The sequence below is a fragment of the Piliocolobus tephrosceles genome, chromosome 5 (genome assembly GCF_002776525.5).
Source record: "Piliocolobus tephrosceles isolate RC106 chromosome 5, ASM277652v3, whole genome shotgun sequence".
In the NCBI taxonomy this organism is placed as follows: Eukaryota; Metazoa; Chordata; class Mammalia; order Primates; family Cercopithecidae; genus Piliocolobus; species Piliocolobus tephrosceles.
The window spans coordinates 31,290,029-31,304,124 of NC_045438.1; the positions used below are offsets into that span (position 1 = coordinate 31,290,029).

A 14,096-nucleotide genomic window follows, 5' to 3' on the forward strand; every position below is an offset into this window, starting at 1 on the left:
GGGCCAATTATAGGTCATGGATACACTGTTTAGGCATGGACTAGACATGGCTGAAGTGAAAATGACCTCAACTAACTCTGTGACTTAGCACAACAAAAGTTTATTTCCTGCTCATGTGAAGTCCACTATGAGTCTGAGGAGCTATCAAGGGCAGTTGTCTTCAACATAGTGCAGGCTGCTTTGATTTCATGGCTCCATCTTTTCAACAAGAGACTTCTATACTTCAGCCTGAAAGACCACATGAACACCTTAACCTATTAGCCAGAGCCAAGCAGACAGTCCATCTAATGGCTTGAAAAATGCAGGACAGTAAGCACAATGTTTGCTGCATGCTAGGGCCTCTTCCAAACACTGTTTTACTGAATGGGACATCACATTGTGTGAATGATGTATCCCTCAGGGTTTGAATTTGGCAGAAAATATTTTAAACACATTAGGGTTTATTTTAATTAATATTAAGTCTACATGAGATAGTTGCTGGCTTCGGGTGGGTGACTCAAGTATGTTAGAGTCAAGGATGCTGTACAGATTTTCCTGATGCTTGTCTAAATGGTTCCAAAGTAACTACAGGAGTTCCAGCCAAATCATACATGTTCCTGGAAATAGGGAGGAGGAAGACCCAGGCAGATGGGGCTCTCTGAAGCCCTACTTGACAACTTCAGTTTCCTCAAGGGAGAGAAGATTCTGATGCTATGGAGGAAATTAACCCAATGGTTGTTAGGTGGGAAATAAGCATTTCTGCCACATGAAGTAATCTGGAAAATGAAATCTAACAAGTGAAAATAAAACTTCTTACCAAATTCTCTCACAAGTATTTGCTGTATAAATCCAGAAAAAAGTGAACTGAGAAGAAGAGAATGGAAGAAATAACAGGTTTTCTTGAAGACCTCTATACCATCTTTTTCTTAAACTTCTCATTTTGTATTATTTAGTATTACATTTTCAGCCAATGAACATGCACTATATATGTATTACATAGTAAATGCCCTGTTGGCAATGAAGAAGTCCTGAGAATGAATGAGACTCAGTCACTTTAGTAGAGTTTTCAATATTTCCCAGAAGGTAGTGGTTACAAGCAGAGTCAGACAACCAGTCCTATTTTGGGACAAAGATACCTTGCTGGAGATCACACAGTGGGTCAGCACCAGGGACAGAGTCCCCAGAATTTGAAATAGCCTGGTTGTTACAGTCTTGGAGCAATCAGTAGAAAAACGTAAAGGCATATTATTTTATTTTACATTTCAAGGTACATGTGCAGGATGTGCAGGTTTGTTACATTGGTAAACATGTGCTATGGTGGTTTGCTGCACCTCTCAACCCATCACCTAGGTATTAAGCCAGGCATGCATTAGCTATTTTCCCTAATGCTCTCTGCCCCCACCCTACCCTCTTCCAACAGACCACAGTGTGTGATGCTCTGCTACCTGTGTCCATGTATTCTCATTGTTCAGCTCCCACTGAAGAATCAATATCATGAAAAAGGCCATACTGCCCAAAGCGATTTATAGATTCAATGCTATTTCCATTAAACTACCATTGACATTCTTCACATAATTAGAAAAAAACTATTTTAAAATTCATATGGAACTTAAAAAAAGCTCATATATTCAGGACAATCCTAAGCAAAAAGAACAAAGCTACAGGCATCATGCGATCTGACTTCAAACTATACTACAAGGCTACAGTAACCAAAACAGCATGGTACTGGTACAAAACTGGCACACAGACCAATGGAACAGAATAGAAAACTCAGAAATAAAGCCACACATCTACAACCATCTGATCTTCAACAAACCTGACCAAAATCAAGCAATGGGAAAAGTATACACCATTTAATGAATGGTGCTAACCATATGCAAAAATACTGAAACTGGACCCCTTCCTTACATCCTATACAAGAATTAACTCAAGATGGATTAAAGACTTAAATGCAAGAACAATTAATATTTCACTAGTAAGGCTGCCCTCTACCAGATGGGTAATGGAGTCACAATGCAGGGCTAGGAGATGGAGGGCAGGGGATGCTGTGGCTAATTTTAACCACAGCAGCAAACACAGAAAAACCCACAAGGTCCTATAGACTCCTGACTAACCCCAGCATCAGATCTTGGTCTCTGTGGGCTGTGTGATTAATTCATAATTCAAAGCCCAAAGCCTAATTTCTATTGTGTTTGGAATCAAATTCTAACTCTGTGATTCTGATATATGAGGTTTTGCATAGTCTTACCCCTGCACAACTCTCTACCCACTATTCTGTTCTCCCCTTACTTGCTATGCTCCAGATATATCTGTCCAATCCCAGCCCCTTGGCTACCCCCCACAGGATGCCTCAGGAGCTGTGCACAGGCTATCCCATCTATTGTACGAGGTCACTCAGGATATTTGCACAGGATATTTCATCTGCTGGATCACTCAGTCCTCAGATCTTCACAGGGTTGGTTCCTTATGTAGGTCTCAGCTTTCACATCACTCCCTCAGAAAAATCACCATCTCAGCTAATGTTGGTATCTATTTTTTATTCTTTTATTTACCTTGCTTTTCTTTCATTTCCTTAATGGTACAGATCAGAATGTGTTACAATCTTATTCATCTGTTTATTTTCTTGTGTTTTAACTGTCTGTCTCCTAATGACATGTAAGCTCTAGGAGGTCAGATACTTGCTGAAGTATCACTATGAGTAAATCAGATAGCTTGTACTGGTGTTTTATTTCTTTGCTACTTTGTTGTTGTTTTACCTTGGTCAGCTGAGTAAATAAATGAGTAAATACATAAAATAGGAATCGATTCCCCAGCGTTGGGAGGATACATTAAATCTTTTTTTTAAGTTTTGGGGTACATGTGCAGGATGTGCAGATTTCTTACATAGGTAAATATGTGCCATGGAGGTTTGCTGCACCTATCAACCCATTACCTAGGTATTAAGCCTGGAAAAATGTATTCTTTTTATAAACTTTTTTTGGGGCAGGGCAGAGTCTTGCTCTGACCTGGGCTGGAGTACAGTGGCATGATCATAGCTAACTGCAGTCCCAAACTCCTGGGCTCAGGTGATACTCCCATGTAGCTGGGGCTACAGGCATGTGCCACCATGCCTGGCTATTTTTTTTTAAAACTTTATTTTTGTAGAAAAGGGATCTCATTTTGTTGCCCAGGTTAGTCTCAAACACGACTTCAAGCAATACTCCCATTTTGGCCTCCTGAAGTGCTGGGATTACAGATTTGAGCCACTATGCCCAGCCTTAGATGCATTTTTAAAATAATAAAATAACTAGGTTGGCCTTATCTGAAGACTTGTTGAATGTGCCACTAAATCTCTTAACATCTAGTGCTCAGCAAGCTTTTTCATTCTTAGAACTCAATCAATAAAACTCAATAATAGAAAACTATTTCAAAAGACTCACTCTCTGAAATAAAAAAAAAAAAAATCTTCCTAAAGAGTTTATGGGGGCTGGGGATGGTGGTTCACACCTATTATCACCTATAATCCCAGCACTTTGGGAGGTCAAGGCAGGTGGATCCCTTGAGGCCAGGAGTTAGAGACCAGCCTGGCTAATAATAGTTAAACCCCCTGTCTACTAAAAATGCAAAAAAAATAGCCTGGCATGGTGGTGCACACCTGTAATCCCAGCTACTTGGGAGGCTGAGGCACAACAGTCATTTGAACCCTGAAGACCGAGGTTGCAGTGAGCTACGATCACGCCACTGCACTTCAGCCTGGGCGACAAAGCGACACTGTCTCAAAAAAAAAAAAAAAAAGAAAAGAAAAGAAAAAAAATTTATTGGAAAATATTTGAGACCTGAGATCTGAACCATTCATGAGTTTCACGTTACTATTAAACATATCTTTGCTTGCTAATCGTTTTCAGAGAAACCTCTAAGCTGTTTTCCAGCTTGCACTCTTTCTGAAGCCTACACAATTCAAGCAGCATGGCCCAGAGCAGTGTTGGTAAGAGGCAGACTGGGATTTGGAACCAATTCTGTTAACTCTAAAGGTCCTACTTTCACCTACTGTGTAATCCTCCTTCAAAGCAAGATTGAGGTGATGGAAATTGTGCTGGCCAAACATTAGGTTTCTGGGTTCTGGGTCCTGTCTCTACCAATCATAGTTTGTGGGACTTCAGATAAGTCAGTTTATCTTATTGGACCTTAATGTGAAATAATGTTAACTCCAATCCATGGCCATTAAAGTTCCTTCCAGCCCTAGAAATTCTAATACAAAGCACATGTGAGCAACATAGCAGGGCTTTCTCTGTGTACCCACAGTGGAGTCTGATGTGGTAAGGCTCTCAGAAGCCGATTTTGATGATAACCCAAGTTACTTGAGAGATGGTCAAGCCAACACTGGGACTGGAATTCACAGATTTGATCATGGGGTTAGATGGAAACCACCAAAAACAAGAAAAAGAGAAAAGATTACCCCAAGCACTGTCAGGGGAAGCAGTATTGGAAAATGAGCTCCAAGCAGGCAAGGAATTCACCTGAAAGCATGGATGAAGGGCAGGTCTGGAATGCACCAAATGACTAGGGTCAGGAGTGTCTGTAAGTGTCAGAATGTAGCAGAGAGCATTGTACAGAGTTCTACCTGGAGACTTTAATACACAGACTTTCAAATGCCATGCTACATTTACCATCAAATGCAGTCAGTTAGGAAGCAGATGATCTAAGCTTGCCTGACTGAGCTGCCGCATATTGCAGGACAGTCTCCTGTAGTGTAAAGTGGAGCAGTTTGAAAACTTGGGAAGAGAAAGAGAGTAGTGAGGGCTGTGGTGAAACTCAGCGTCAGAGGCCAGGGTAACCAATGCCACAGTAGCAGCAGAACATGAACTACCTGGGACTCACAGAAAAGAGTAGTGCTGAGACCTGGGGAGTTTTTTTTCTCCTAATGTCTTTTTGGCCTGAAATAAAAGAACACACAGAAACAGTCTTTGGATTGAGTTGCAGGGGCAACAGGTCAATGAAATAAATTCTCCTTTCCCATCACTTAACTGCATGAGGACTTGAGTCAAACTCATCTAAGCTACTGATTGTTCCTCAGGATGGTTGGTGTTATCTAGAAAGCTGCCCTTAACACACCCAACCACTGAAATGTCTCCCTGCTTGAGTTGTGCTTTCTTTAGTGTCATTTAGTAGCTGTGTTGTGCTTTCAGGCTAAAGCCACATTTTTTCAAGCTAGAATTGAATTAGGGTGTGTAGCTGGAAGCCAAGAGAATGCAGTCATTTTTAAGTCAGAAGCATGTGGGAATGTGTGGCTTTGATAGTACAGCATTCAAAGTAATTGATAGTGAAGATATAAGGTCTTGGATTAAATAGAAGGGAATAACATCCTAGGGGCCTGTGGTAGGCAGCACCATTCCCCCTCCCCCAAACATGCCCATATCCTAATCCCCAGAACCTGTTAATATGTTACCTTGCTTGGTCAAAGGACCTTTGTTGGTGCAATTTAATTAAAGATCTTGAGATGTGAAGATTACCCTGGATTATCAATATGGACTCGATGTAATGTAAGAGTTCTTATGAGGGAAAGAGCGAGGTAAGAGGGCCACGGTCAGATGAGATGCAATAATGGAAACAGAGGTCAGAGTGATGTAGCCACAAGCCAAGGAACGCAGGCAGCCCCTAGAAGCTGGAAAAGATGTGGAACAGTCTCCTCGGAGCCTCTAGAAGGAACACAGCCCTGCTGACATCTTAATTTTAGCCCTACAAAACCCAGTTCAGATTTCTGACCTCCAGAACTATATAATAATTTTTTTTGTTTTAAACCACTATATTTGTGGTGATTAATTACTGAAGCAATAGGAAACTAGCACATTGCCATTTGCTACCATTCATCTTTTAGCAAGGATGGTGTTTAGGTCTGTCCCATTTCCATCCCTACCATGCTGACATATCTGGAATCCTTAATTTGGTCTATCACTATGACCCTCTCCTGGAAAACAGAAAATGAGTATCAGCTTCACAAATTATTACAAACCCACAGAAAAATAAATATAGAAAAATACAATCAAAGAACTGTATTTCAAAACAGCATGCTTTGAGTGGAAGGACTAGAACGTATAAAATGTTGACAGCAGTTCTCTCTAGAAAGTGGGAGTCAGGAAAAAATTCTTTTCTTCTCTGTGCTTTTGGGCATTTCCTAAATTACACACATGTGCAATGAGTTATAATGTTTATAAACCAAAGAACTTATTTTAAAAAGAAAATAAAAAGCAAAAGCATATCATCTGTATTGTCTCAACCTTACCCATATCCAACAATACTCAACCCAGCTGAGTCCTTTAACTTTTGCTCCTGGAAAAGAGGAAGAGTGGTGTTCCAGAAATCACATAGACACTTCCAGAGAGCACAGATGGTTTAACTCTCAGCTCTTTTCCTTGCTGACTGTATGAATTTCGAACAACATTCTTAACCTACCTGAACTTTACTCCTTTGCAGAGATTTTCTGAATAAGAATTCAAGTTTATTAAAGGCGATTTTTAAAAAGTAGCTATTAGTTTGTATACTGCTCTTTTGCTTTAACTTCAAAGTATATTTTTCTACCTTTTATGCCTATTGGGAAGTGACCTATCTCTAAAACCCAGTTCAAATTTCACTTCTTTTTAAATTAAGTCTTTGTGATTGTGACAATTTATGGAGAACTTACTATGTGCCAAGTACTATGACAATTGGTTTATGATAATCACATGATTATCTGATCTCATTTTCACAACACAATGAGGTAGGTGTTATTATTTTCATTTTACAGATGACAAAACTGACGCTAAGGAGAGGTAAGTAACTCACCCAAGACACAGGAAATGCAAAGGCTTCAATTTGAAATTGGCCAGGCCTGCCTGACTCATTAGCCCTTGCTTTTGAATACTGGCCCCTCTAGAAAGAAGCCACAACTCCCTCCTGTGATCACAGTAGCTCTTTGTTCCACCTCTGTTGAGAACTGATTTTACACTGCTTTGTTCATTCTTATTTATAGTTATTTCTATTTCTTTGGACTGAAAGCTTTTTAGGTGCAGTGTTGACATTTCTGGAATTTTGGATTCAACAGATTTTAGCATCACATTCTGCACATAGCAGGTTTCCAATAAACATAGAGAGGCTGACAAAAATCACATTTGAAGTATTTGAAGTAATATTGCACTTCTTCAAACTTAAGGCCTGGGAGAAATCATTCAGGGCCATGCGCTCTGGACTTCCAGCCACATATGCAAGGCTTTCAGAGCCCCTGGGCTTTCTGTTCAGGACCCAGGTCCACAGTGGATGTCCAAGCCCTCCCTAAGAGGGAAGAATTGAATAGGCATGCAGGAAAATTGCCTGCCCTGTGAATTCAAACTATTCCAGGATCACTGGTGTTGCCCCTCACAATACACTTAGGTGAGATCAAGATATGGAAATTGAGAAAGGTCACTCTTAATGCTGGCAGGTACTTTCAATGTTAGCAGGACAGAAACAGAATAGGTAGATGGCAGCATGGAACAAACACAGGGATTTTGCCTACATTCATCAACTTTCCAGCACAACAAACAGACTTTCAGTGGTTTATGACAATAAACATTTATTTTTGCTTATGTTCCATCAGGGCTGCAGGATGGCTGCAGCTCTGCTCCAGCTGTGGGCTAATTGTATGTCTGCTCTTCTTGTCTTCTTACTCTAGGACCCAGGCTAAAGCAGCAGCTCCTACTGAGACAATCTGTTCTCAGGGCAGAACGAAGAAGTGCAAAAGCTGGACTGAACCGTGCAATTACATTTAAAGTTTTGTTTGAATATAGCAAGTGCCACATCAGTCTGTGTTGATGGATTGCGGCAAGTCACATAACCAAGCCCAACATCAGTGGGTCTGAGACATTTGCTCCTTCCAACGAAGTAGAGAGTGAGGAAAACTACAGTGAGAAAAGAGCATAAAATAGAGGTGGAAAGTGTAGAAACCAAACCTTTTAGTGACAACAGATGATAGGTGCCCAGGGCCAGCTCTGAGGATGGTAAATCCCTTCTTTTTGATGGTCAGAGGTTTCCTTTACATTTGCAACGTTGCAGCCATCAGAGTTCCAGAGACAAGGTATGCAACCTGTAAAGCTCTGCATAGGAGAAGGGGCCTCATTCTCTCTCACTTTGTAGGCTACTGTTAGTGCGACCTCTTGATTCTCGGTGCTCTCTACAGAACTAACTTTATGAAACAGAGTGAATCAGAAGCAATACAGAGGGGCCCTTGCTAGGGAAATTGCCTTCCTCAGAACCTTTGTCCATCTATATGGCATATAGGTCATATATTTCTACTCATACTCACAACATATACTCATACATATACACAGCTCTTTCTACTCATACACACATACACTCAAGTGTATTACATACTTAACACACGCTGCCAGTTGGGATGAGCTATAATGTGGTTTGACTGAGTTGTAAGAAAACAATATAATTAAGTTGAGAGATCTTTGTAGAAAAATATAATGGTCAGGTTTATATAAAACAAGAAAGATCTATCATGAAATTTACAACCATGCTGATACATTTAACGAAGCAGGAAGTTTTTTAAAATACCAAAAAATTCTAAGCAAGCACGAAAGCACCCAAAAATGATTGTATTTGTCCAGCAATCTTCCAGTAGAATGCTCTTGATAAACATGAGTTTTTATTAGGCTTCAGCCTTTCAGTAGTTAATGGTGAAGTGTGACTGTCACTGCCTTCTGTTCACATATGATCACAAAGCTTTCATGCTCAAAAGAATGCCCCAGTGTTCACATTTAAAGGAGATTCTTAAATCAGGAGGTCCCTGAACTTATATAGGAAAAAATTCTATCTTTACATTTACTAACCTCTATCTTAAATTTTATCACTTCCTTCCATTTTAAATATAGGCAAAACCACAGTGGTATTAGCACTACCTCTCATGTTTGTCACTAATAGAAATTAATGGTTTTATATCTCAATATAGTTGTTGTGGATATTATAAAATTTCATTTATGCTCATCACTACTTTGAAATTACAGTAGTTTTATTGCACCTGCCAGCAGATCTTGTTCTTTGATGCTTTCAGAAAGAAGCACGGATATGATTACATTACAAATTTGACTATTTTAAAGATTTTTATATAATAAAATTTTAATAATTGTTTTTCTTTATAATTCCATGTTTTAAAAATCTTTATTCCCTCAGAAGTTTTCATCATGAGTAGGGGTCTGTGGTCTTTACCAGAGTGTCAAAAACATCCATGGCACAAAAAATCGATAACACTTGCCTTACATGTGGTTAACTCTCACTCAACTAGAGAGAGTGAGTAAGGGTTGTTATCACCACAGACACTCTACTGAGATCTCAAGAGAATGTCATTGAGTACAGGCTTTCATTTGTCCAAGGGCCTAACCCAATTTTCTGGGTGCAACAGATTTGCTTCTTACATTCTATTCTCCTAACAAAGAGGATGAAAAAGCTGGACTTCAAATCCTGGGGTCGGGTGCCTCCCCTCTCCACCCATCAGCTCACGCTTCCCTTTGTGGTGTCCACCGAAGGTGCAATTCTTGTTCTCATCTCCCCTGGTTCTTTGGTGATGTAAACATTGTATCATGACACTCATGTCCTTGTGTTTCTGTGATTCACTGGAAACTGGAGTCTCCTACCTGCTCTTCAGTGTTAGTCCTATTCACATATTTGTTAGCTGTCCAGGTTTCCCCAAGATTTCAGAGAAATAGTAGACAGGTTAACAGCTTTCAAGTAAGAAGATAGGTTAAGAGCTTTCAAGTAAGGATGCCAAGGTAGATTACCAGATCTTTGTGGGCCTCATCTGTTGTGCCCTGTAAGGGTAATAATATCCACCTCACAGGTGTATAGGCATTAAGTGAGATGCAGAACATCATAGGTTCTCAGTAACTGTTAGTTCCTTCCCTTCTTTTCAATGGGGGCCTGTCTGGCTAAGGCAGCCTTCTCCACCTAACGGGAAACAATAATGTATGCAAGAAGCAGAATCACTTCTTGCTTCTATCTAAGTGACTAGTTCAGAGCTCCACCTTGTGAAGCAGCCAGGTCTCTTACTTCCAAGATGGAGACTGCTATGCCTAGTTGATTGGGAATGGGGTGGCTTATATCTAGAAAGGCAAGAGAAAAAAAAATGCTTTTTTAAAGTAATGACTCACTTATAGGTTGCAAATTATATTTATTGTTATACAAAAGACACAGTATTTCTAGCTTCTTAATAACTCAAAACTATATATACTAGGATAAGTTTTAGTTTATAATTTATCTGTAATTTATTTAATAATGCCTAAGAGTTAACAAAAAAGAAACTATCTTTACTTCCAAAGAAATATTAAGCACTAAAGAATACACAGAAAAATATTTTTACAACAACTTTTTTAAATAAGGAGGAAAGTTTGGGGTTAATAGCACTTCTCTCTCTCTCCATAAATCTATATATAAATAAATGGGATAAACCCATTTTAGCTAAATTCATTGACAAAATAAGATTTTTACTCCTTTAATGATTATTTATTTATTTATTTTTGAGATGGAGTTTCACTCTTATTGCCTAGGCTGGTGTGCAATGTTGCAATCTTGGCTCATTGCAACTTCCATCTCCTGGGTTCAAGCGATTTTCCTGCCTCAGCCTCCCGAATAGCTGGGATTACAGGCGTGTGCCATCACGCCCAGCTACGTTTGTATTTTTAGTAGAGACAGGGTTTCTCCATGTTGATCAGGCTGGTCTCGAACTCCTGACCTCAGGTGATGCGCCCTCCTAGGCCTCCCAAAGTTCTGGGATTACAGGCCACTGGGATTATGAGCCACTGCACCCAGTCATTCCTTTAATGATTATTATTGAGATGTGAATGGTTGTTTTAAGTATTTGTTTAATGGCTGCTTATCTGACTATTGACATATGAATTACTCTTGAAACACATTCACTCCTTCATTGTCTAAGTTTCCTGTTGAGATTGATACACCTGTGTCTGTATCTGTATCTATAGCTACACTTATCTGTGCATCTGTAGTTGAGAGGCTTTGAGGCTTTGAACTAACTCATAAAGAAGTTTTTCAAATAAGCAATTATTAATTTGAAAACATCTCGGTAATAAATATAAAGGAATGGTGATTAGAGGCTTTAGGAGAATATTCAGGAGAAGACAGGCAGGCTGTACATAAAGGTGCTCGGGCCCTTACTAGTAACGCTGCTGAGAAACCTTTGGTTCAACTCTGAGCAAGCATGTGGCACAGGGGCTTGTTTTTGTAAAAAGCAAAACCAAAAACATGTGCTGGTATTCCTGGAGAGATAGCAGGTCTAACTTGTGTGAGAAAAATTTAAAGGAAGAAATAATAAGATGAAAAGATGTGGATAATTACCACTTAAAATATTCCAAGTATGTTCAGGTTTAAATTATTCAAAAAGATAAGAAAAACATTCCTTCAAGAATATGATACTTTTACTCAGTGATCATCACAATGGACAAACCTGGCTGACAAATCAGCCTAGTGCTTGGGTTTTTAGGAGATGGGGATTCTAAAATGAGCACTTTGAGAAAGAGACATTCTAAACACTTGATTATGATTATGAAATATGAAATGAAATTATGATTCAAACCAGGTTTCTTGAAGTTAGATTATGCCATATTTTCACTTAAGAACCTAGTAGAAAGGAAATAGTACAAACACCTAATTTTAGTTGAAGAAACTCTGTGGTGGGAGGAGGGAGGATTCAAAGATCGTTGATATCTCTCCTGACTGCTCCGTGTGGCAGAACCAGTGTGAGAACTCAGAAAGCCAGACCTCAGTGCTCTGTTCCTTCCATCGTTGCATCTTAGTTGTTTCAAGGAAGCAATGAATGAGGAACCAAATACGTGCAGAGTGTTCAGGCTTATCCAGTGGATATTAAGATGATTTCTTGCTCTCCTTTTCCTCCAACGTACTATAATACCATTGAATGAGGGGAGTGCTTACCCTTTTCCAAATTAAGGAGCTTGTCTTTCTCTTCTACTTAACCCATGCTGTCCTGGAAGCATGCCCACAAACCCAACACCACACAGCCCACGGTCACAGTGCCGCTCATCCTTCCTGTGAGGTTCTACTCCTTGCCTGCATTTAGTAGAAGGAATCATTCTTGGTACAAGTCAACAGTGCGTGTCTGCGGTGAGAAGACCTTCTTACTCAGCGTGAGTTTCAGTGCCTTCCGAAACCACCGGTAGGAAAAGACATAGATGATGGGGTTGCAGGCTGAGTTGAAGTAAGCAAACCAGATAAAGATGTCAAAGACCAGTGGGGGTGTGATAAAGTGAAGGAGGCTGTCGACCATCGTGTCTATGGTGAAGGGTAGCCAGCACAAGAGGTATACGCCCACAGCAATGCCCAGGGTCTTGGCAGCTCTTCTCTCATGCTTGGCAGCCCCAGCCAGGCTATTGCTCGATGTAGTAATCTGCTGAGCCTGCCTGGTAGCAACCGCAAAGATCTTCACATACGAGCTTATCATAATAAGGCAGGGGACAAAGAACAAAGGGAAGTTTAACCAGCCCCAAAATTTATTGAGCAGCAGCTGGCAACTGCCCACACAAGGCGTCTCTTCCAGCCACTGCCTGAGCCTTGTCTCTACCACGTCTGTGTAGAGGAAGAAGGAAGTGTATGTTGCGGGCACCCCCCATCCTGCTAGGATGTACCTGAGGGCCACCCTCACTGTGAACTTGGAGGGATAGAGCAGGGGGTCACAGATGGCACAGTGGCGGTCAATGGAAATGAAACATAGATGGAAGATGGAAGTGAGGCAGAAGAGGGTGTCCAGGTAAGTGTGCAGGCGGCAGAGGAAGTCCCCGAAGAACCAGCAGCTCTCCACTGAGCGAATGGTGCTGAGGGGCAGCACGAGCAGACCCAGAAACATGTCAGCCAGGGCCAGGGAGAGCAGCAAGAAGTTGGTGGGTGTGTGAAGCGCTTTGAAGTAGGACACAGCAAATGCTACAAATAAATTCCCTAGCACGATAATCAGCATGCCTGCTGCACAGGCCAGGTAGATGACCAACTGGACGCCCAGAGTATGTACTGTCCTGGGGCAAGACCCATTCACCTGGTAGCAGAACGCCGCAGGGTGCTCTTCAGCACCTTGGATAAAGACAGCTCTCATTTATGGTTTCTACTCTTCCTGTCTGAGAGCTGGCCACCTTCTCCACTGGGGGACCAAAAAAAAAAAAAAATCTGTCTGCTAAATAATCACAAAGTGAAACGAAGAGGAGGAAACTAAAGTACAATTTGGAACCTAGTGCACGTCCCTGGGTACTGAATCAACTGTGCCCTGAAAATCAAATGCAGCATGGTATTCAAGGTTTCATGAGAGTTATTTCTGCTAGCCCTAGTTTATATGACTAGGTAGTTTAAAACGAGTGTAGATAGTATTCTTAAAGAAAGAAAAGAAGAATGTAAACTGAATGTTTCCTCAAAGAAACTTTGATTATATCAGTAGGTAGTATTAAATAATAGAGAGTGTCTCTTGCATTTTGATAAGGTACTTTTTGTCAAATGTAAAGTGAAATTTAAAGCAATGATCTGAATCAAGTGACCAATTAATTCTTGTTAAATTATTCCTTGGAAAAAGTGTAAGTTCTAGTTTCCCTCTTTAAGAATTACACACATTGACAATAAAATCAGCAGATTAGGCTTTTTAGTTACATGTCAACTGTTCCCAAGAGAAGAATTCAGCATGCAAATACTAATAATTAAAAGAGTAAAAAATTGCTCTATTTTAGTTTTAAATGCTGCACATTTTATGATGATAGTACAAAGTGTTTACACATCTTGGTAGAACTATTTGATAGGCAAAATGATTTTATCTGTTTAACAGCTTAAGTCTGTGAACTATTCACCAAGTCCTAATATATTGAATTCAGGGTTTCTAAGCTACTTACACAGGTAGGAGTCAGAATCCCTTGCTGGGAAGCAATGTTTCTTGGAGCAGGTGGACATAGGGAATGTTAGAGTACTCTTCTGTTGGCCACAATGACAGATGCGCAATCAGTTAATGATTTTATACTCTCAATAGAAACTACTCCTCCGTGTGCTATGATACAAATAAGCTGTGAAGAGGCACCAGGGGACCTAGTTTGCACTATTCGCAAGTCTCAGTTGTTTAAGGTTCCTCCTCA

General features: G+C 40.3%; 1 protein-coding gene across 1 annotated transcript; it reads right to left on the reverse strand.

Moving 5' to 3' along the window:
• Window positions 1-11,992: 11,992 nt before the first annotated feature.
• Window positions 11,993-13,124, reverse strand: TAAR5 (trace amine associated receptor 5). The gene has a single exon (XM_023230738.1). The coding sequence runs from the start codon at window positions 13,079-13,081 to the stop codon at window positions 12,068-12,070; it is 1,014 nt and encodes a 337-aa protein (XP_023086506.1). The 5' UTR covers window positions 13,082-13,124; the 3' UTR covers window positions 11,993-12,067.
• Window positions 13,125-14,096: the final 972 nt, after the last annotated feature.

Coding starts and splice junctions, on each gene's coding strand:
- TAAR5 (XM_023230738.1), bottom strand. CDS start 13,081: ATGAGAGCTGTCTTTATCCAAGGTGCTGAAGAGCACCCTGCGGCGTTC.